This window comes from Xiphias gladius, chromosome 24 (assembly GCF_016859285.1).
Source record: "Xiphias gladius isolate SHS-SW01 ecotype Sanya breed wild chromosome 24, ASM1685928v1, whole genome shotgun sequence".
NCBI lineage: Eukaryota > Metazoa > Chordata > Actinopteri > Istiophoriformes > Xiphiidae > Xiphias > Xiphias gladius.
The window spans coordinates 7,979,451-8,002,422 of NC_053423.1; the positions used below are offsets into that span (position 1 = coordinate 7,979,451).

At 40.4% G+C, this 22,972-nt stretch overlaps 2 protein-coding genes and 1 pseudogene across 7 annotated transcripts in view; 1 reads left to right on the forward strand and 2 right to left on the reverse strand.

The window, feature by feature from the left end:
• Nucleotides 1-191: 191 nt before the first annotated feature.
• Nucleotides 192-6,295, reverse strand: LOC120786301 (sodium-dependent neutral amino acid transporter B(0)AT1-like). The gene is made up of 12 exons (XM_040121664.1): nucleotides 5,951-6,295; nucleotides 5,372-5,512; nucleotides 4,926-5,063; nucleotides 4,504-4,685; nucleotides 4,270-4,380; nucleotides 3,314-3,426; nucleotides 3,102-3,230; nucleotides 2,853-3,009; nucleotides 2,553-2,757; nucleotides 2,305-2,464; nucleotides 1,489-1,651; nucleotides 192-1,237 (listed from the first exon to the last, which is right to left on the reverse strand). The coding sequence occupies exons 1-12, from the start codon at nucleotides 6,147-6,149 to the stop codon at nucleotides 1,028-1,030; spliced, it is 1,908 nt and encodes a 635-aa protein (XP_039977598.1). The 5' UTR covers nucleotides 6,150-6,295; the 3' UTR covers nucleotides 192-1,027.
• Nucleotides 6,296-8,118: 1,823 nt separating this feature from the next.
• Nucleotides 8,119-12,274, reverse strand: LOC120786395 (annotated as a pseudogene).
• Nucleotides 12,275-15,303: 3,029 nt separating this feature from the next.
• Nucleotides 15,304-22,972, forward strand: part of fhod3a (formin homology 2 domain containing 3a) — a 53,378-nt gene continuing 45,709 nt past the window's right edge. For 5 of the 6 annotated variants that reach the window (XM_040121781.1, XM_040121783.1, XM_040121785.1 and 2 more), the window contains exons 1-2: nucleotides 15,304-15,833; nucleotides 21,146-21,255. In XM_040121781.1, the coding sequence (XP_039977715.1) occupies nucleotides 15,669-15,833; nucleotides 21,146-21,255 (275 nt within the window). In that variant the 5' untranslated portion in view covers nucleotides 15,304-15,668. The remainder of the gene's footprint in view (nucleotides 15,834-21,145; nucleotides 21,256-22,972) is intronic. The other variant, XM_040121782.1, reaches the window with a different exon arrangement.

Consider the following 22,972-nt stretch of genomic DNA (forward strand, 5'->3'; position numbering starts at 1 on the left):
CAAAATCACTGTACTGTATGTGAATGTCACAACAGGAAATTAAAACAGAAATTTCGATGGTTTGATAGAAAAATTCAAATGTGTGCCTTCTTGCAAATGTTTCCAGGCAAAAAATCTAAAAAAAGAAAAAAGGCCAGTAAGTGCATGATTTTCTACATGATTTATTTTAATAGCCCATATTTCTTCAACTAGTGACCACTTCATTGTGGTCTTAACTGGTGAGAAGATTATGACAGTTTATGGCATTGTAAGTGCAGTGTTGTAATATACATCAAACATTTTACAACACTTTACAATAGTCCCCCACAAAAAAAAATAACCTTATAAACAACACAAAAGTGCACTAAAAAGCACTGATAACATGAATGTAGTTATTTTTTCTCTCTTTAAAAAAGAGAGATATGCTTACAGTATGTCAAACGTTTTAACAAGAATTTACAAAATATTAAAATAAAACATTATTTTTGTGTACATGCATATAGTATACTTACAATATTAGGCAATAAGCTTATTAGTTTTCTTACATTAGATAAAATTGATGCCACTCTCATATCAGCGGATTAATTTAGCTTGCCCTGAAGAGCGGAAACAGGGGAAACAGGTGAAAAAGCAAAGCCTGGCTCTGTCTAAAAAAAAAATCTGTACCTTCATATTTAGTGTAAAGACACAGGATTGGTATCAATCCTCCTTGTCTTACTCTCAGCAAATGACTGTATTTCCCAAAATGTCTAACTGTTACTTTAATGTAAAACATACAATGACATGTGAATCATGACACGACATGCAGGAAACTAATAACACAAAAGTAAGAAAGGTATTATCAATTACTCTCTTCTTCAAAACAAGTGCTTTACAGAAAACGCTTTCAAATTTACCTCTACTTTTCCAGTCAGTACTCACTAGTGTACTCTTTTGTCATTGTACAGGACATAAGGAAGAGAAAAGCAATAAGTATAATATACAAACTATAAAACATTTTGTTTTGTTTAAAAACATTTTGTTTTAAAATAATCAAAAGAAAAGCTATTTAAAACTTCACTTTGTCACTCATTTGTATTCTGGCAGAGATAGTGTCCAGTGTCTCGTCACTGTAGTCCCTCTGCTTGCAGCATTTCCTCTGGATGAATTTGAAGACAGCGACTGCTGGGATGGCTAAACTGGGAACTCCAGCCAGGATAAAGATGATGACGTACACCCAGGAGGGATATGGGCGCGGTTCAAGAGTGGGGAAGCTCTCCTGTAGCCAGAATCAAATAAAAAAATGACGATTTACAGCAATGTATCTCGTTTCAGAATCATTAACAATAAGAGAAGTGATGAATTTCTTGTAGTAGATATCTACCTTCAATAATAATAGAAGAATTTGAAGACAACATATCTAAAAAGGTCGTTAGGCTGCTACTTTTTCCTTTTTTAAAACTTTTTATTAAAACCCACATCTTGAAACTTTATTGTCAAAAATTAAATTAATGTGACGAGCACACTTACCGCCTCCTGGTCCCAGACCAAATAGGTGAGTGTCTTGGAGACTTGGGTAACAAAGTAGAAAACCAAGATGAAGACCATAAGGAGTGGGCTAACAAATCTCCATGTCACCTGCCAGAAAATATTGGGCTTGTGGCCGATCATAAACTCAATGTCCTTGTTGAACCTGTTTAGAAGCAATAAGAGGGAGACTTATGTCAGCTGTGCGTGTACCGGAGCATCAATAAAAGACAACCTTGTAGTTTTATTAGTAACAGTAAATAAAGCAGCCTCTTAGTGTGTGTTCAACAGGTTGATGCTGCACTGGACTTCAAAGATACAGAACTCCACTCTTTTTTTTTTTAGTCCAACCTGACCTTTGAGGCACAAAAACATAACATAATGCAATCTTTTGCACATTTTACACATTTTGGAACTTAAAAGTAACATATTTCCGGCTTTCATCAACAGTATTATTGAAACACTGAGCAAAAATACATATTTCCACATTCCTCACCACAGTCTTGCTACATCGCAAGATACACTCTGTACTTCTTTATCACTCCTATGATGACTGCAACACATTATCTCTGTACCAAGGTCAGAATACATTCTGCTGTTATTTCCTGTGTTGATTCAACTTTATTAAGACCTGTCAACTCCCTCACTGAGTATCAGACGCCCACACTGACCTGCCTCTGCTTCATGCTTGTATGACAATAACAAGACTGAGAGTCTACAGCCATATTAGCAGCTTTGTGAGGCCATATTTACACAACTACATTTAGCTGCTAGAGTGGCTAAAAAGCCATTACCGTGGAGTAAACTGGAGAGACTCACCTATCTATGCCATAAATGTAGATAACAGCAATCATTTCACAGAAGCCAATGACCAGAAGAGGGATAGAGCCTGCAAAGTTGTCAAAAAGAGCTAGCCAGTAGTTTCCAGAGCGCAGAGCAAATATGAGCCCAAGAGCGAAAGAAATCAAGCACGTCAGGGCTGAAAAAAAATACAAAAAAAGTGGTTACACTCATATCTCTAGATGAAAAAAGTATTTCATATTTAATAGGAAATATATGGAAATTACCACAGAAAATTTCTTTGGGCCAAGTTCGGGGCAACACTTTGAGGTCCTGCAGAGGAACCACCACTCCCTCAATGTTGCCAAACATCGTCGAGAGGCCGAGGCAGAAGAGCATGATGAAGAAGAGGACAGCCCAGAGAGGAGAAAAAGGCATCTTGACGATAGCCTCTGTGAAAACGATGAAGGCCAAACCCGTTCCCTCCACACCCTGAAGGAGTATACACCAAATATTTCAATCATTGACATTCTGTTAAATCTTTTCTGTGAGGTAAAAGCTAGATAGATTTTAGTTACAGCCTTGACCTGACTGAGGAAAGTCTGCATGTCACAGGTCTGTAGCTGCAGTCCTTTGATGATATCCGGATCTGTTTGGTTGAGGTGAGTCAGAACCTCGTTGTAGTTGCTTTCTGTGATGCTGGTTTCAGGGTAGTTGAAGGCATCCATCAGCTTCCAGATGTTACTGCAAAAAAGCACAGAGATATGAATTCAGTCTGATATAACCGAATCAGACCATTTTTCTTAAGGCTTCTTTTTGGGCAGTTTGAAACTCACTCTCCCACGCAGTCATCGTATTTTTGCGTGGCCCTGAAGCCGATGATAGAGTAGATAACCGTTGCAGAGTACACTGAGGTGCAGCCATTGATGATAGAGATGAGAACGGCGTCCTGCTCACAGTTGTTGCTACAAGAAAATTACGATCAGGTGAGGAGAACTGTTCAAAAGAGGGTTCATTGTATGACCGTGCACTTGAGGCTGGTACTCACTGAACAGAGTTGTAACTGGAGAAAGAGATGAGACCTCCAAAAGCCAAAGAGAAGGAATAGAAAACCTGGGCACCTGCATCCAACCACGTTGCTGGATTCATTAACTCAGTCACCTTAAAGATAATCAAAAGATATATTCTTAGTAAAACTGAGCTGAGATTCTTATGATGTAATATTTTTGGTCTTTAAAACTGACAGTAAACACTATCTCCTACTGTCCTGGGCACTGCAATGATTAATATGTGAACCAGGAACAACTGGAGTTTGAGAAACAATAACTGTTGTGAGCGACTCATAAAAAGTACCTGGATGATAAATCAGTTGCTAGATTACATAAATTAAATTGGTTTCAAAGTTACCAATATTACTCATATTTATTTTCTAAATCGATTATTAAGAACTACTAATTTGTTCACGGTATAGTCTTTAAACTTTCATTATCAGCTTTTATCAGTCACGTGATCAAATTTTATCTCAGACACTTCAGCCATAGTGATTATTTCTGCTTATTCTGACTACAACCCAGTTTAACCCTTGCAATTCAGAAGTAATTCATTTTTGGATGGTAAATATGAAGCTAGAGTTAGCTCAGCTTAGCACAATGACTGGAAACAGTTTAACACAGCTAGCCTGGCTCTGTCCAAAGGTAACAAAACCCACCTACCAGCAGCTCTAAAGCTAACTAATTGGCATATTATATGACATTCACTTCAACCATTTTTTTTTGTGTGTGTGTGTGGGGGGGGGTTGTTCTTTTTTTTTTTTTTTTTTAGCTGTTTCCCTGTTTCCAGTCACTATGCTAACCTAAGCTAGCCTTATATGTATCAGACAGATATGAGAGTGGTATCAATCCTCTCATGTATCTCTCGTCAGGAGAGGGAATGAGTGTGCTTTCCAAAATGTCAAATTACTGCTGTACTGACAATTGTTTGTTGGTGTGTTACAACGGTGCTTACATTTGGTGTGAAGAGGAACTTGATTCCCTCTACAGAGCCTTTCAGAGTCAGTCCTCTGATGAGGAAGATGGTGAGGACCAAATATGGCAGAGTGGACGTGATGTACACAGCCTGAGAAATGAGAGAATAACAAGATGATTCAAAGATATACCCATATATTTGAACAAACGTATATGCACACTAGCAGGGATCTCTCCCACATTAGATTATTCAGATGTAATGTGACTTGCAGACCTTCCCAGTGGTCTCGATCCCCCGGATGCAGCAGATATAGAGCAGAGTCCAGGCAGCTATCAGGGACAGCACCATCCACCACTGCAGGCCCCCAGACTCATCGATGGCAGCTGAAGTGTTCAGAGTCTCTCTGTACCAGAAGTAGTCGACAGTGCTGCTCCGAGCACACTCCTCTATAAGACCTGCAGAGAACCATATAGGACAGAGCAAGACGTCAGCAACCTTCGAATGACGTGTTACCAGAGACTGTACAGCAGATGTGTGTGTGTGTGTGTGTGTGTGTGTGTGTGTGTGTGTGTGTGTGTGTGTGTGTGTGTGTGTGTGTGTGTGTGTGTGTGTGTGTGTGTGTGTGTGTGTGTGTGTGTGTGTGTTTTCTTTTTTTGGATTCTCTCCGACTGTTATCTCATTACATGAAGGCATACCTGTCCTGTTAGCATTGAGAGGACATTGGCTCCAAGGCAGTGGGTCTTGAAAGGAGTTGAAGAGATACCACATGATCCAGGCCATGATGGTGTTGTAATACACACCCACCAAAAATGAGACAAGCAGGGATGCTACACCTGTAACAGAATGAAACGATAAGTCTTGTGGTGATGCTCTTTATTTTTCACAGGACTAAAAGTCTGCAGCCATGCTAGAAGCTCTGTGAGGCTGTACTTGCTGCGTTTTTTTCAGCTAAATGCTGATCATCAATATCTGTACAACATTTCAATGCTTATCCATCCAATAATTGTTTAGTTACTTTAGTCAAGATGAAAGTGGTGGACTGACCAACATTATTGCCTTCCCTGAGGCCATGCCTCTATGGCTAAAAAAGATACACAACCAAAAGTGCATGTTTTTTTAAATTTTTTTTAATTTTACCCACCAACTCCCGTCAGGTAGGGATTGATTGATCCCCACACTCCCACGCTGCCTCTCCTCAGGCGCTGGCCGATGGCAAACTCCAGGTGAAGCAGTGGGATTCCCTCCAGAACCAACAGTATAAGGAATGGAATCATAAATGCTCCTAGAAGTAAAACATTCACATCATAATGAGTTAACAATGTAGTGAGAGATAGACTTTATTCAGTAGTATAGTGAAAGTAAGTAAATATTCAGCAGCCGACGCCATTCACAAAAGTGTTCCTATAAAGACACCAGTAAACTATACAAAGCATTGCATGTTTTATTATCTACACTAGGTACTATAAAAACCAAGAGTTAGAATCCAAGACTCACACATGCACTTTTTTAAAGCACAGATCCGCTCAGATGTGTGGGTCAACTGTCTTTGTGGGTGTGACATACTTTGTATTATTCTAACTAAAAGTAGACTGAGTTTTTGAAAAAACCCTACTTAGTTACTGAAAATGGGTAAAGATATTTAGATTCTTTTAATAATTTATACTCACTGCTCATTTTCAGGCATCTCAAACAGAAAACCTCCAGTGTCTTCCCAGCTTACCTCCTCCATGACTTTGACACAGGTAAGGGAACCTCCAGACATTGCCAAGTCCCACACAGAAGCCCACACAGGTGAGCAGGTACTGGGCTTTGTTGTCCCATTTGGGTCTGTCCCCAGCTTCATCCTGCTCCATCTTTTCCAGGTCCCCATGAGAGGGGATCCGACCATCCAGTCCTGGGTTTGGTAGCTTTAGCTTCATGGTGGCTTTTTGTTAACTTCACTGCACACAGAATTGGAAAATGTGGCTGTTGAGTCTCCCTTGGGTAAGCAGTTGTTGTTTTGCTACTTCCCCAGCAAACCTTCAAGAGTCTGTGTCCTCTCTGAAACAATCCCCTCAGTGTTAACTGTTACTGATTCTCTGGTGACTGTCCTTCAACCCTCCTGAGTGTCCTGGGAGGTGGGACCGAGGTATTAACTGTGACCTATGAAACCTTAACTGCAGTTATCAGTAGCTCATTACAGTCTGTGTTGTATTATGTAATGTCAGCAACTTTAAGCGGAAAAAGGTTCAGTCAACTTGATAATATTTAATCATATGAGGTACCATCACCAACCCTTTTTATTCACAGATGAGTTCTGTTATACATGAGTTTGTAAAGGGAACAGTGCAATGTGATGTGATGTGAACAAATGAGAGGTCTTTATTTAGAATATAAGAAAAGGAGTTCAAAAAAAGTTGAGAGGAGCATTGTGTTGGTTGTCTACTTAATGTATCACTCCTCTTAAAACTGCAAAAGGAACTGGAAGTGGAAGGGATGTTCCTGTTTGTATTTCTATCATAGCATCTTATTTGCAGCGTAATTGTAAAGAATTTCCGAGTGCTTCTAAATCTTATCAGTGTTCCTTTCTAATGAAATTATTAACCAAAGAAAGTTAGGTGCCGGCATTTACTGTTGTGCATACTGACTAGTTATCTATAGCAGACATATGTAGGGTTATTATGAGGATGTGCATAAAGCTATCTGTGTGTACATACAGTATGTGCATCACTAAGTTGATCCAAAACACTTTTAATCTTGTATAGATACAATAAGTTCAACCACCAAAAAGCAGTACCCTAGTAAATATGTGGAGTTACATTTGGATAAGTGCATGAAATCAGGAATTAGATGGGTGGATTTTTTTTTTTTTTTTTTTTTTTACATGAAAAATCACCATACACCATCTAAATTTCAAACACAAATAACAAATAAATGGCAGATTTAATAATATATACTACAAATTGTAAAATATATTTATATTTTTAGTTTTTCATTTCTAAATGAGCATCTTCAGATTAAAATTCTAGAAGGAAGTTTTATGTTTCGTTACATCCAAATGGTCATCTGACAAAGGGGCACATGGTTAAAGACAAAAGTGAGTTCAACAGTGAGAAATAAAAAGATTATTTTCACTGGTTGTCATTTTCAAGCAGTTCTATTTGATATACATAAATGTAGTTAGCAATGAAATATTTGTGTGTGAGTGTGTGTGTGTGTGTGTGTGTGTGTGTGTGTGTGTGTGTGTGTGTTCTGTGTGTGTGTGTGTGTGTGTGTTTGTGTGTGTACCTGTATGACTATACATTGTGACCAGTTTGAGGTTTACACCTTTGGAGATGAGGACCTCTTGGCTGGTCCTCACTTTCTGACACACCTTCAAAGGGCTGTTTGAAGGTTGAGAGTTGGCTTTAGGGTTCAGGTTTGAATTAGGTTTAGGTTAGGGTTAGGGTAAGAGTTGGGGTTAGGCATTCAAATAGATGGCTGAGGTTAGGGTAAGGGCTTGCGGAATGCATTATGTCTGTTGATCAGATTTAACTCCGCAAATAGTAATAAAAAGAAAAGTAAGTATTTTGCACTGCAGCAGTTTTTTCAGCTTTTCACAAAATATACAATAATAATCTTTCAATATTCTTTTATCAACACATTAATAAGTGAATCGAATTTTATATGTATATTTATATATATATATGTATATGTATAAGGAAAGGATAAACCAACATAAGAAGAAAAGATGAATCTTACTCTATGTCTGTGTGTTAAGTACAGAGCTGAGGTCAGGATGTGCTTAGTGGCTAAACATTAGCCTAGCTTAGCATAAGAAGTAGGGGAAAACTGCCCCAAATGACTGCAAAGATACACAAACAACCACAAAGAGACTGAAAATGACCAAAACAAGGCATAAAACAACTATTAAGTGAAAAAAAGACTTCCAGCCTCCTCTGTAGTCTCTGATGTTTTCAGTGTCTCTCTGTACCAGAAGTAGTCCACTGGAGACCTGCATTTGCATTCTGGACCTGCAGGGAGTGAAAATGAAATAATTAGCCAAGAGTGTGAAAGGTTAAACTTAAACTGAAGATGTCAAAGAAATAGTAAAATGTATGTAAGTTTAACATTTAGAGGGCGCTGGCTCCATGGCAGGGGACTCTGAAATGAGTTGAACGAGTACATCACCCAGGGAACGATGGTGCTGTAATACATGCCCACCGAGAAAGAGAGTCATGGATGCAATACCTGTAATAGAAGGAGAAAAGCAACCAACACCAGTCAATTAAGGGTTAATCGCAGCCCAAATCCTGACAGAGCCCTTCTTAAGGTGTTGGCCTCTGGACTGTGATGGCAGACTGCAGGTACAACAGCAGGATGCCATGCAGGACGAGCAGGATAAGAAAAGAGATCATAAAAGCACCCAGGGACACCAAGGTACAGTGCCTCACAGCACCTCACAGCTCGGTGTAAGAGGCCTTTTCTATCTTTATTACTCTCTAGTAATACTAATGGGAGTGATAGGAGCTATTATTGTCTTCAATATCATGCATGATGATACAGTTGGAGGAGGCCCAGAGCTTAAAGTTCACTCTACCGTCAGGACTCTTTTAGATAGCAGAGGTCTAAATCATCTGGTATGAAAAAGTCGAATGACGCATCAAATTATAGCTATTATACATATTATATATGCAACACAACATCGGGAAAGTGCACACACTGTTCAGCAAAACAGGCCACAGTCATGTAACCATAATACATCCATGAACGTAACTCAGTAGCCTGTGTAACACAGAAATTGACAAACATCATTAGCTCCATTTGCAAGTTAATACAATAATATATTAATGTAACGTACCGATACACTAATGACAGTGAGTATAAAGGCATTGCACCTTTTTCCTGATCTTTATATTTGGCTTATATCGCCTTTTCTTGTCTTATTGATACTGTGTGATTTTAAATTGTTTTTTTTATTGTTGCTTTTGTGTTGACCCCAGTGGAAGAGGAGGTAAGTCAGTTGACAAGAACACGGTACCTGAGAGCATGTCAAGAATAGAGCTCGTTCATTGGTGCACAATTTGTGCCTGTGTATAGCTATGTTTCGTCTATCTCGTCGTCAGCTCAAGAGACATCAGGCTTCTCATCCCAGACGTTACAGTAATGTTTAGGGTTAGGGTCAGGGTTACAGTTGGAGTTGAAACCCAATCCTTGTTTCAATTATATCATTATAATTGATCGATACAATCATTTTTGTAGCAGAATAAAGTGAAAATCAAGCGATGACTCATTATTAAAATGAACAATATATTGTTTTAAAACCAAAGATTCACAACATCCTTAGTTGGTAAGTAGGTGCTGTTTTTGTAGTATTTTACGCTGTTTTTAAATATCCCGCTATTCCCGCTAGGAAACTTTTACATACGTATGGGTTGAGTTAACATGTTCTCGGGTTGGAACAGGCCCCAACAACAGCTCGTTATTGGGGATCCAAATAAAGAATAAAGAATAAAGAGTGAATGATTGAATTGAATGAACCTTCTGCTACAACTTAAAAGCACGAAGCTTTGCTTTTAGATTAATATGTGCTTTATTTATGACATTATCAGTAGGACTGTAATTGGGGGGGTGTACAATGGATGACGGCACAAGTAATACAAATTTAAATTTAGATTATTTATAATGTTAATCTCATCTCAAGTACGCTGTAGGTTGTGGGCTGTAATCTAAAGCAATACCATTAATTGTTAAGTAAAGTAGGTGGAAATTCCTATTTTTAGCCATGCTAGTGGCTGTAGGGATGGCGATGTCGGTCTGTTGGTCGGTCCACCACTTCGGTTCAGATTGAAATATCTAAACAGCTACTGGATGGGTTGCCATTCAATTTTTTATACAAAGATTCATGGTTGCCAGAGGATGACTTAATTACTTTAATGATCCCAGATTTTCCTCTATTTTCACCCAAAGGTTGACATTTGTATGGTTTTGAGTCAAATGTCTTGATTATTGATTGTCATGATATATGGTACAGACATTCTTTCCCCACCTCAGGAAGAGTAATCACCAAGGCGATCACGTAACTTTTAACTTCGCCCCATTGTCAGGGGCATTCCCCTCAGCCTCAGCTGTACTTGTGATGCTAATCAGCAAATGTTAGCATGCTCACATGCTAAACTAAGATGGTGATGATGGTAAACTAAACACAGGGCTGGCTCCAGCCATTTTGGTGCCCTAGGCGACCCCCACCACATTAATCCCACCAGTACTGCCTCATCACCACGTACTCATTCTACAGTAAAAATATTGATATGGTGCTGGATGTCGCTTGACCCACAGCTATATTCAAACATATAGTACATCTCTGCTGCTACACCACTGCATTAAGTCCTTTGTGTCATTCTGCCTTATATAAAGTAGCACTGTAAAAATAAACTTTATTTAATTTGACTATGACCTGCATTTAATTTGTAATAAGGTGTAACTGCAGCTAGGGGCTTCTGCAAATATTTCCTGAGTGCATAAGGACAGTTATAGAGGAGATTAAGCCTATCAAAAGCAAAAACATGGAGCTGCAGAGTAGGACAAACAACTAGCAGTAGTAGTCCGTGTCGTCACCGGGTCTGGCTTTTTGTTACAAAAGCTTGCAAGCTCCCGCACGACGACAACGTGACAATCCGAACAACTGAAATCAGTGTTTTATGGATATAACGTTAGCCACTATCACTGATATTGGTTAGCAAAATATTAGCACAATGCATTATGTTCTTCAAAGGAGAAGTTATAGTAAACTCTTAGTCTTGTTTTGATTAGCTGATATAAGGAGGTGCAGAGCAGTGATTAAGTTTCATGAAACACGATTTCATTTTTATGAACTGGCATCTGTGCTGCTAAATGCTGAGTCATGTACTTGCTGAGAACTTAAGATATGCTGGTTTTTCTGATAAGTGACGGTGATATCTGAGCACCTCTCAGACAGCACCTGAGCACAAGGCCATGTTTATGTTTACATGTGAGGACGCCCATCACAAGTCAAGAGGTAAAGTTCAAGGAATCAGTGGAAACACTCCTTATACAGCTCGTGAAACCAGTCGTTATTGTTTCCTCACTCCTTGAGATCCCTGAGATCCCTGAGATCATCCTGTCACCAAACAGTGTAAAGTTAAACAAGTGCTGCAGCTAAGCAAAAAATAAAAGAAAACAAAACTGCCTAGTAAAAACATTGTATGTACAGTGGTTCAATGCATCAGTGGTGCTTTGCTCTCAAATGGACATTTAAGCTTTATACAGCAACGTATATTCACCTGTAAGAGTTAATATTTAACCTAAATTGGTTTAAGTGCAGATATTAGGGTCAAATGATGCATCATTGTTTTATAGTACAATACTTTGTGTGTTTGCTCAATACATATACCGTATCTTTAGGTTTTACATCAAATCCTGTGTCTTCATGTATATCTACCCAGTGACGATGTGATAAACTATGAACAAAAGTGATGCTAACAAAATTTCTTGCATTATGTTTACATTTTAGGGATAGTTAGCTAGATATAACGCTGCCATACTAAACCATCATAATTTGTGTAATCACTACACAAAATGCATTAGTATCACTTATCATGATTGATACTGACTAATTGTATCTTTATAAGAATTTTAGTTTAAAACAGGCACTTGCATTTTAAAGGCATTTTAGGTCATATTTTATTCTTTAGAGAAGGTAATGATACCAGTGCTCTACCCAACCACAATACATGACTTACTTCAATGTGCAGTTTTCAGTATTTCCTAAAAATCCACTTCCAAATTTCTTAATTCCTGTCAGATTTAACTTTCCACAATGAGAACTTGACATTTTTCATTTTGGCAAAAGATAAGAAGAGCTTACCTCCTCCACGACTAGGACACAGGTAAGGGAACCTCCAGATGTTACCAAGTCCAACACAGAAGCCCACACAGGTGAGCGGGTACTGGGCTTTGTTGACCCATTTGGGTCTGTCCCCACTCCCCTCTTCTCCATCTTCTCCGGGTCCCCATGACAGGGGATCCGCTCCTGAAGCAGGGGGTTGGGAAAAACCAGTTTCATGGTGTCTGTGGAGTTGATCCAGGTTAAAGGTCCAAGCTATCAGCCAGGCTTCTTTAGTGGAGGCTGGGAGATTCGTCCCTTTGCTGGCTAGAGCTAGATCACGAGCAATGATGGCATGTGTGACTGTGTTTTGCACATTTCACCTAAGAGATTATTTCTCCATCTCATCTCATCTATCACCTTGGAGGAACATAGTGGGACAGGGGGATCTCTATTATAAAATTTCCCTGCCAATAATTCATAGGATATGTCTAGATTTGTGTTTGGTGCAAAATTTGATGTATGCAATATTGTAAATACAGTGTACACCTATTGATGCAAATGTGTTTGTTTCATATAATTTATAAACCATGTACCAACCTGCTTTCATATGTCAGCAAAGTAGTGCTTCTGGGACACTGCTGTCGAATACACCAAGTCTTAATTCTAGATTTATAATGAAAAGCTACCAATACTCTAACCATTTTAACTTTGCTTTTATGATGGTGATCTAGTTCAAACAAAACATTGTGTGCTTTATATCCCAAAATTACCAATCTGTGAGTGAATTTGCATTACAAACTGTTAATAAGACACCTGCTGAGAAGTTTTAAGACCCTTCTGTAAGTGTGTAACTGCAGACAGGAGAGTAGGAGTAGTACTGTTGTATTGTTTCTCTTCAATAAAATGCCTTCAAAACTACTTTCTGCACATTTCTGCCACTTTCCTAGGCTATACAAGTGCTATCATTTGCTAAAACATCAATGTTTACACCTATGCAGTACTGCAATAATAATAATAATAACAATAAACCTCTACTTTAGTAAAGAAAAAAATTATGGCAGGTGTGTTGTAAAAAAATGAGTGGTGTCCACCAATTAAATGCAGTCTTTCTGCACTGTGAAGAGGGAAAACCCAGATACTCACAAAGTATGTGATGGATGCCAGGTTGTTTCTACATGCAAAATAGATTTGGGGTTTAAAATTCAATTAAGTTGCTTTATTTTAGAGGTTTAGTGAAGGCAGGTAATTTTTGACCTTTGGGACAAGGGGAGTATACAGAATGTTAAGACTACAGTCCAGACACTTTATAAAAAAGGTAGTTATGTCTATACATATTCGTACACATGCATTCATTCATGTACTGTATGTACACACATGCACACATGTAAATACACACATGTATATACACATATAAACATATATGCAAACACACTGAGACACATATGGTACGGTGAATCAATACATCATATCAACAAGATAACCAAAAGGGAAGTGGAGTCATGTACGCAGAGTGTGATGGGATATTCAAAGAACCCAAGAAGACAAATAACCAACCGTGAAAACATTGAAAAAAAATATCAAGGCATTTTACTATTTGTTAAAGTCAGTATGTATTATCTATTTCCTCATGACTGGATTTCAACAACGTCAATCAGACAACCACAGGAGTGAAGACATAGAGCAAGGTGTGTTTTTCTGTGTTTTTATGCGAAGTCTCCCACAGTGCAGCCAAGATGTAGAGATTAATTTTGGTCAGCAGCTCCTATAGCAACCTTTAGACACGTCAAACGATCTCCTGGGGTACTTCGGGGCATACGGTAAGTGCCCTCACCTTACCCTGTGTTATTCCCCCTTATCTGAGAGGGAAATTGTAGACTTTCAGTCTTTTAGTGGTCAGTCACGTGTGGCTCTGTTGATATTTTTTCTGAAATACTGCTTTTACTGTTGCCACTGTTTTTATGAAACGTTGTCTTCCTTTGGTCTTCTTTCCTTACTTCTCGTGAAGTGTTTTCATGTGTCTCAACTCATGAATGAGAAATTGCTAATTGAAATAAATACACGTCTACTTTTACAATACTCGGTCATCCCTCACCATGCTGGAGAGCTAGAGATAAGAGAACATGCAGCGAGTGGTTGTCAGTGTGTGTGTGAGGAAATCTTTGCACTTTAAACCTTACTTCACAACCAGCCATCGACTTAAGATACAGATTGTGCCGTATGTTTCTCATCTCTCGGTTCATTCCTGGTAAGAAATTAGTGGCTTTCTGCCCTCCAGTAGAAACAAAGAGCTGATCTCCACTGATTTTCCCCATGGTTTTTTATTACATGTTACACAATAGATATTTCTCACATACACAGATGAGGTTTACAGGTGCACAGACGAAGGACATGGTAAATACTAACTTTATAGAGCGCTTTTATCTCAAGCTCTTCACAATTTGACCCTAAGTGACCCGTTCACATACACTCCCACACACTGATGGCAGCAAGCTATGTGGCAAGGCACCGGCTTCGCCATTTGGGGTGTAATTATTTAGTATTGTCATCCTCTGAACACGAAATAATAATCTTTCGACCTCAACACAACAAGCTCTGTTGTAACTGACAGTAACTGACTAAATATTCCACTATTCCTGTACGGGAACTGACAGTGCATCTGTAGTATTCAACTAATAGTTTCATATGTTGTAGAAGAGGAACTAGCAGGAATGTTGTACTTGCAGTTTACGTTTTTGGCCACAAGAGGTCGGCATTGGTCAAGACTGCGCCTTAACTTGCTGCAACGCTCCAATATTTCACCCTGTACGACTCCTCTGAGTGGACGTAAAATGACACCGGGAGTGTGTCCGCTGTAGTGGAGAGTGAACTTATAGCAAACTTGTCTTTATATAGCATCCATCACCTCATTATCGTGGTGGGATGTTTATTTAATCGCGCTACAGCGTTCAACAGCGACTAATTCTGTCTCAGTGGTAAAGCAGCCTCATGAATATAGTTTATTCACCTTATTCACTACTTTATGGCATGTTTAGCTTATGGTTTTCCCTATTCTTTCATATTTTAATGGCACCTTAGCTCATTATTTTTAATTGTATATGTTCATATTCGTTGGAGTAAAGTTATTATGGGATCAGTACAGTTCGTTTTCATATAGGAAGCCACCGATAAGCCGGAGACAGTGATCTGAAGGGAGGGGGAGGAGGGAGAGATGAGGCAGAGGGGAAAATAGATATGGGGGGGGGGGGGGGATTTACTGAGACTCACAGACAGACAGCAGACCGGCTGTCCCAAGCTGCGCTGATCCTTCACTCTCCGGCACCAAACCGTAGTCCGCCTGCTGCTGCTTCCCCTTCATTACCGGCCACCTGCCTCTCCGAGAATAACACAGCGGCACCGAGACGCTCAGGGCGAGCACAGCCAGAGCACGGAGTGGAGACGAGACCCTGACCGGCAAACCCCCACCCCCTCCACCGCTGTCCCGCGGGAGGACCGGCTGCGCACAGAGCGCGCTTGGCGACCCGGGTTTGTTGTCGTTACCAGCAGAGGAGCGCTCAGCGAGCAGAGCCGTAGCTGGTACAGCTCTGTGTGAACCGGGCTGCCCGCTCCGAGGAGCCACTTGCATGGATGCGCCATGGCCACGTTTGTCTGCAGGGTTCAGTTTTTAGATGACACCGATCCGTTCAACAGCACTAACTTCCCGGAGCCGACGAGACCTCCGCTGTACACCTTCAGGGAGGATATCCCACTCATCAACCAGTTAGCAGGCGTCCACCGGCTCCTCCAAGCTCCACACAAGGTAGGATTACCAGTGTGGTAAACAGCCCACCCTAGAACAAGTCATCTAGCTTTATGAAAATAGGTGATATAGACGGATTTTTAGGAATTTTATAGCGATATGTCCCACCGTAAAGCAATATAAGATCAATAGAAACTCAAGGACAATTACCAGTCTTAATTGATTTCAGGGTAAATGTTTATATTCAAACACACAGTCTTGTGCATACATATATTTAAATCCGAGCTACACCTTTAAGGCCACTGTTTTTCACTCCAAGCCTACTGCAAGTAAACTTCCATAGCCACCATTCACAGGCTATTTTGGGAACACATGCAAGCACAAGTGATTGGCTCGCCAGCCTGAGGACTGAGACAAGGTTGCAAACGCCGGCTTCACTTGTTTGAGACTAAATATCCTTATTTAATCCCATGCTGGCATACACTTGGTGCCAGCATGGTGCCATTGAGCGAGATGCTGGATCCCTCTAATCTGTTGAGGGGGGGCTAGAATAAGAAATCATCCTATGTGGGGATCTCTAAAGTGTGTCTGGGTTTTTTTTTTTTGCACTCTGCTTTGCATGCTAGAGTGACAGGTGGTTGCAAAAGCCTCACTGCAGCTAGGTATATCCTGAGTTGCCTCATTCATCCACAAGCGACGTAAGTCGTAAAGCTCAGGAACCCCTCCTGAATAACAGACGATCAAATTTGGTGGGAAGTGTCAGGTTATGATGGGTGTGTGAATGAGAGAAAGTGTGTGATGGAGAGGAAGAGATTCCGTTTTCAGGGTTCGCAGGTGTTTGAAGCTATCCAGAAATACTGACTGACAAGATTGAGTCAGACACACACAGACGACACATGAACACACCCACGGTGTGTGACCTTATTTTTGATTCTTCATGTGGGAGTAGATGCTGTACAATTCAAGCTGGAAATGTAGATTGAGTAGAGTCAGAAATAAAAGTGAGACAAAAGGAAAGATAAAGAGGGAGAGGGAGAGTTCAACTGCTTGCACACAACTGTGACACTAAACCAGTGTTCGAAAAAAAGAGTGGTTTTCAAGACTGATTAGATCTTTGCTGCGCCGTCTTTAAAAGCCACAAAACAAATGAAAAATAGCCCACAGAACATAAAAGCGTATGATTACAACTTATGCAAGGACAGATGGCACGGCTTGCGTTCGTGTTTGCAATTTTGTACACATAAGGAGGAAGACTGCGCGCAACGGCAACTGAATATTGCGCTTAGATTACAGGGATGAAACTGAACTTTTGCAAATTTGCCCAGCAAACTGTAAAACTGATCTAAACGGTAGTGCTTAAAAGGCTTGAGCATAATTATTTTATTGGAAAATGTCAAAACTGGTCAGTTATCGACTATTCTCTGATTAGTTTGAGCTACTTATTCGTCTTTCTTTGTTAAAACACCCTCTCTCCCTTTTTGACTTAACCTTCTGTGCTCTTCTCTCAGAAAAACCTACTGTATTATTATGTTGTGATGGCAGAGCACTGTGTATGGCTGGCTGGGCTGCATGTAAAGTATAGGTCCCTTGTCCCAGAATTCCTGCGGCCTAGGCCTGGATCCCTGCGACACTTTGTTCTCCTCACTTTGTGTGCCGTGGTTTTCCTGACCTCTTCCTCCATCTCCTCTTTCACCTCTTTGACCGTACACCAGTTCGTACACTCAAACCCAAACACACATAAACACACACACATAAGGTTAGAATGGGTTGCCAAGGCTAAATCAGTGTGCATGGGATGTGTCATTTCGTCCAAGCTGCTAAACAAAGAAGTATCCTTTTGATTCTCACAGAGGAGATAACTGCTTTGCTCTTTGACCTTTAAAGAAATGAACCTAAAATGATCAAAGAAAGCTCAACAAAGTTCATCTAAGTTTAACATCAAGCCTAAAATGTAGAGAACAGTGAGTTAATTAAGCACTGGGACTAGTTACCCTCCCAAAATGATGTCAACTCAATGCAGAAGCTTCACAGTCAAACACCTACAGTTTTGCAAAGAAAAACTCTCATTCCCCTCAAAAAACAACAAAACCCAGACATCACAGCTCAACTTTTATTTCGTTACCAAAGGCTTCCCATTAAAGCAACATTGGGAGATTTAATAGCCAAGTAGAACACGCCCTCCCCCCCTGCTCTTCAAAGAGCCCGATCCTATGCAGCTCTAATTCTGACACAAAAATGTTCTTAAAAACTCATTGTCTAAGTTGCTTAAGTGCATCATTAACTGTCGACCCACCGTGGTCGCCAGCAGGCTCGGTGTTGTTTTAACCTGGAGGTAATTACTCTCCTACCCCCCCACACCTATTTTTTTTCCTTTGCTTTGCTCTTCTGGGAGAATTTCGTTAAATGAGTGTAAAGTATACTAGCCCCTAAGTGTTTCCCTGGCCCGTCCTGGAGCCTTGAGTGTGAAGAGTTTGTGGTTCCTTCTAGAGCCACCCTCGTCCAGCATGATGTGTTTTGTTATGTTTTGACTCCTCTTACCCAAACCAAGTGTTTTAGGAAAGAGACACCCTTTCGAGAGTGAGCTGTTAACATATTGTGTTTCAAGTTGGTCCGGGAATCGCTTCTTGCCGTCCAAGCAGTATTTATAGGATTGAGTAATGTGCGAAGATGAAGTGGAGCAGCAAAAGAAAGAGGGAAGCTGGAGGTGGAGGTGGTGGCGGGGCTCTGTCTTGTGAAATGTGTGTGAGAATGGGGGATTTTCAAAGAGATAAGGAGAGCTGCACTGAAGTGCTAAAAATGGGCATGACACACTGTTACATATGGGTGGAATACTGATGAAAATGCTGAATAATGCTGACAGATTGGGCACAAGAAATGTTTTTGTCTTATCACTACATAATAATCGGGGCAGTGGGACAAGGCATGATTAACCCCGCTCACTGTCTCCACCCCCCCTCTACTTGGTCAAACCTCAATCTGAGATTTACCAAATCTCACATGCTGTATTGGCACAAGAAGTGTGAATAACAATGACATTGCACTAGGGTTCAACAGATGGTGTAATTGAGGTTAGACTACAGAGATGGCCCTTAAAATATCTGCACTACAATGCTTGCATTATTTTTCCTTTTGATTGGAGAATATTTTTAGCCATGCTAGCAGCCGAGCAGGCAATGTTGGTCCGTTGGTTGGTCTGTGTGACACTTCTGCCGGAATGTAATATCTAATCAATTATTGGATGGATTGGCACAAAATTTTGTACAGACATTCATGACTCCAAGACGAGGAATGCATTTGACTTTGGTGATCGTAGCTTTTCCTCAAGCGCGACCATGAAGTTTGCATTTGTGTTTTTGAGCGAAACGTCTCAAAAACTAATGCATGGATTGCCATGAAATGCCATGGCACACACATTAGTGTCCGACTCCTCAGGACGAATTGTGATGACTGGTGATACCTTAATTAGTCATCCAGCGCCATCATCAGTTTAAAATTTCAGCTTTTGTCATACTTCGGTTTATGACCCGATAGCTGCAAAGCTACTGACATTCCCATTAACTCAGCTGTATTTTGTGTTTAGTGCTAATTAGCAAATGTTAGCATGCTAACTCACTAAACTAAGATGGAGAACATGGTAAACATTATACCTGCTAAACATCAGCATGTTGGCATTATCATTGTGTACATGTTGCCATTCTCGAGACAGCATTTAATATAGTAAAAGACAAGCCCCACTCAAGCTCCACTCACTTTCTCCTCATCTGTCAACCTCATTTCACAAGACTTCCTCCTCCTCTCCACTAACTTTTTCTTATGGACTATAAGTGTGCATATATATAGTTGTTCCTATTATGGTTTACCTGGGAAAAAGTGGTAAAGTAGTTATTAGGCCTAACTGACTAAAATTTAAAGTAAGGATGTGTCCATTTCTGATGGAGGTGAACCCAAAGTGACATCCTTTGCTTATAGGGCATGCTCTGGGACTGCGTAAATAATGAATAATAGAGTAGAGTAGTAGTTACTGCCAAGCTCATGGCAGTTCAGGCAGCACGGAGCTTCTGAGATTTTCCTCGGTAACACCTCTGCAGTGCCCCTCATAAACTCCCAGACCCTGTGGACACACCCACCCTTGAGCTCCCGTGTGCGTGCTGCCTCAGAGTAGAGTAAATATAGCAATGTTATATTTATGCTGTGAGTCCGTCCGACAGCGTGTCTCTGTGTTTCCGAGCGATAGGGAGGGAAGGACAGAGAGCAGCAGCGGGTCTTGTGATCTGTGGTCTCTGCTGGTCAGTGAGTGTCGTCATGCAGCTTGACCGGACGGCCACGGGGCATTTAGTAAGTCATCAGAGGCCGAGCTAGGTTAAACCCACCGATACCACTGAGGTTCTGAATGCTAATTCAACTCATTACTCAGATCCCATTCAACTGTTCATACAACAACAGCTTTAACACTAAGTTGCAATGCTCATAGCTGGTTCTTGCAACATAATGATGTATGTTACTTTTAATGAGCGTTTCTGGGATGGCAGTGTGCACCTGCTATCAACTTGTGACTCTACGCATGAACATCATTGCCAGTGCGTGCAGATATATTACGGCGCACCTGGTCTCACTCCCAGCAGGGTTTCTCATTACACAGCATAGTGGGTCAGTTCTGACAAAGGGCGCTCTGCAGTGTTACCTTAGATCATGCAGTCGCAGATGGCGTGGGCACAAGATTGGTTTGTTCTTGAGAAGTGAAAAACAGGAACATAGCACAATCTCTCATGTGCATAAATGTACACTTGTAATTATGTGTGTGTGGATGACATATAAAGACTTAAATGTGCCAGAGCTTCATATTATACATGATTTGAACAATATTTAAGTGTCATATTCCTCACAGCTGGGATTTAAATGCACTGAAATCTGGTTTTAGTTTCATGTTCTGCAGCCTTTATGGCTATGTCTCTACTAGTTAATTCCCTTAACAGCTTTGTAATGCTGAAAGCAGAGCCACACTGCATACGGCTCTCCCCCTTTTCATGGACCATTGTACACACTCGTGTTCAAACCCCTGCCCCGTAAACTGGCTTTATTTGAAATGTGGACACACATAGTGAGGGAACATTAAAAAAGTGAGCCAAGAAACCAGTGTCATTCCTGTGGGTGGTTCATATGTATGTACAACACTGCAAGGGAAATTTCACATGCCACTCTGTACGTCCAACTTTTCAATCATATTTTCCATCCCTAATATAGGTATAAATGCCAATTTTAAGAGGGGACCACTTGAGCTGTTGCATTTCCCTCTTAGATTTGTTCAGTTCAGGTCCATTTCATTTACTAAATCTGTTGTATTAAAAAGATTTCTTTCTTCGTCTTTTCCACAGCTTGATGACTGTACGCTCCAGCTGTCCCACAATGGCACCTATCTGGATCTGGAGTCCTCTCTGGCTGAGCAAAGGGACGAGCTGGAGGGCTTTCAGCAGGACGACACAGGGTGAGAGTGACTCACATTTATCCCCCTCTGCCACAACCACACTCTTAATACACATACACTTTCACTTTTCGCCGTCAAAATATCTTTAATCATTTGAGACAAAGTGATGAGTCCCCTCGCCTTTTCTCTCCCTTACACACGCATCCGCACACATTTTTCTGAGTTTCTCCATTCTTATCCAATGGGAAGAATCACAAGCTGCTGGATATGGTTTTCTTGGAAGCACAAGTTCACGGAAAGTATGAAGCGCTCTGGAAAGCGAGACAGATGTGCCCTCCCTTTCACAGTAACAGCTCTCACTGTACTTTTATAATAATTGCTATTCTGGTCTTCTTTGTGACAAGGTTTCACAGTTCACAAACCTGTCAACCTTGGATGCTGGAGGAAATAGCTTTACCTCTTTGTTATAGTACTGCTGTGGTTCATTTTCATCACTGAAATATCCCAGCTATCTCTCTTTGGGTCAACAGGGGAAATGGAAAATGGAAACTTGCCATTAGGGCTCAGAATTTCCCCCTGAAAATTGTATAGCAGAAGTGCTAAGCCACCTAGATCCTGACACATCTTGTCTTGTCATCAACTTAGTAGACTGCGGTCGAAACAATAGCAACACTAATAAGTATTGGTCATTTGCTGTGTGAAATTGCACGTCAGTGTTGGCAGGTGTATGATAATTATCAAATTTGTACGATAAATTAGCCCTCTGTACGATCAACAATTCTGAAAACTTCTAAATGCTCAATAATTTAAGCATGTTTCAGCTTGATTTCCATAATAGCAGATTTTATTGTACGTTATCAGTACTGTATTTCAGTGTATTACAGCAAACTGATCCTGGATCTGCCATAAATGATCCAAACACAATCAATCAAATCAATTTGATTTTCCACTCCTGGCAGCACAACAGCATATCTACCCTTTCCCCTGAAGGTTATTTTTGATTTCTTAAAAGCGTCTTCATTTTTTATATTATTAGGGGAAATGGTCCTTTATTCAGCATAAAGTAGGTGGCGTGCCTCCCGTAAAACACTGTGAGAAAACCCGAGGCTAACATATTAGCTACCTCAACTAAGAAAAGATGCAAGTCATGACTGAGGAGTTATACAGTAAGTTACTGAAAATATATGACTGAATAATTTAGCTTGAATTTGTTTCCAAAAGCATGCCATCACACAAAGTTACAATTTTCTTCTCTGTAGTGCTATGGCTACCCACAGCTTTTCTAGCTAGTTTACACAGTTAACTTTAATAGCTTCTTTTTTCTTTATAACTAGCCAGCGAGCTAGTTGATTTAACAAACCATACAAAGCTAACTGACCAAGTAAAATTTAACATTGTTAACAAACAAGTGAGTTTCCTATAGCTAACTTTACTAACTAGCTTAGCTGCAGGTTTGGTGCTTAACTGTTTTGTAAATCCAGCAGTTTCACACTGAGCCACTGTTGCTTAGCTGACCAGGTGTTGTAACGTTAGCTAATTAGCTGTATAACAGGTGATGTACAGTAACATTATCAGTGGAGAATTAGTTAGGTCACAGTAAGAGTAGCTAGAAAAATTGTGTTAGACTTTGCTGTTGAGGCTAAGTCACATCTTCAGAAGTGGTCTTTGTTCTCAGCCGTTGCCTCCAACATGGGCAGTATTGTGTCACCTAAAAGCCCTTTATATACACAAAGCATTGTCATGTGAAGAAATACAGTGAGACAGCAGCTGCTAAGTG

What these genes read in the sequence shown, in the direction of transcription:
- LOC120786301 (XM_040121664.1), bottom strand. Translation starts at nt 6,149, where the DNA reads ATGAAGCTAAAGCTACCAAACCCAGGACTGGATGGTCGGATCCCCTCT. An exon ending in GTGTCAAAGTCATGGAGGAG is followed by an intron (nt 5,513 to 5,950) that starts GTAAGCTGGGAA and finishes TTTTACTTCTAG; the next exon opens with GAGCATTTATGATTCCATTC. An exon ending in TACATTTATGGCATAGATAG is followed by an intron (nt 1,652 to 2,304) that starts GTGAGTCTCTCC and finishes GCTTCTAAACAG; the next exon opens with GTTCAACAAGGACATTGAGT.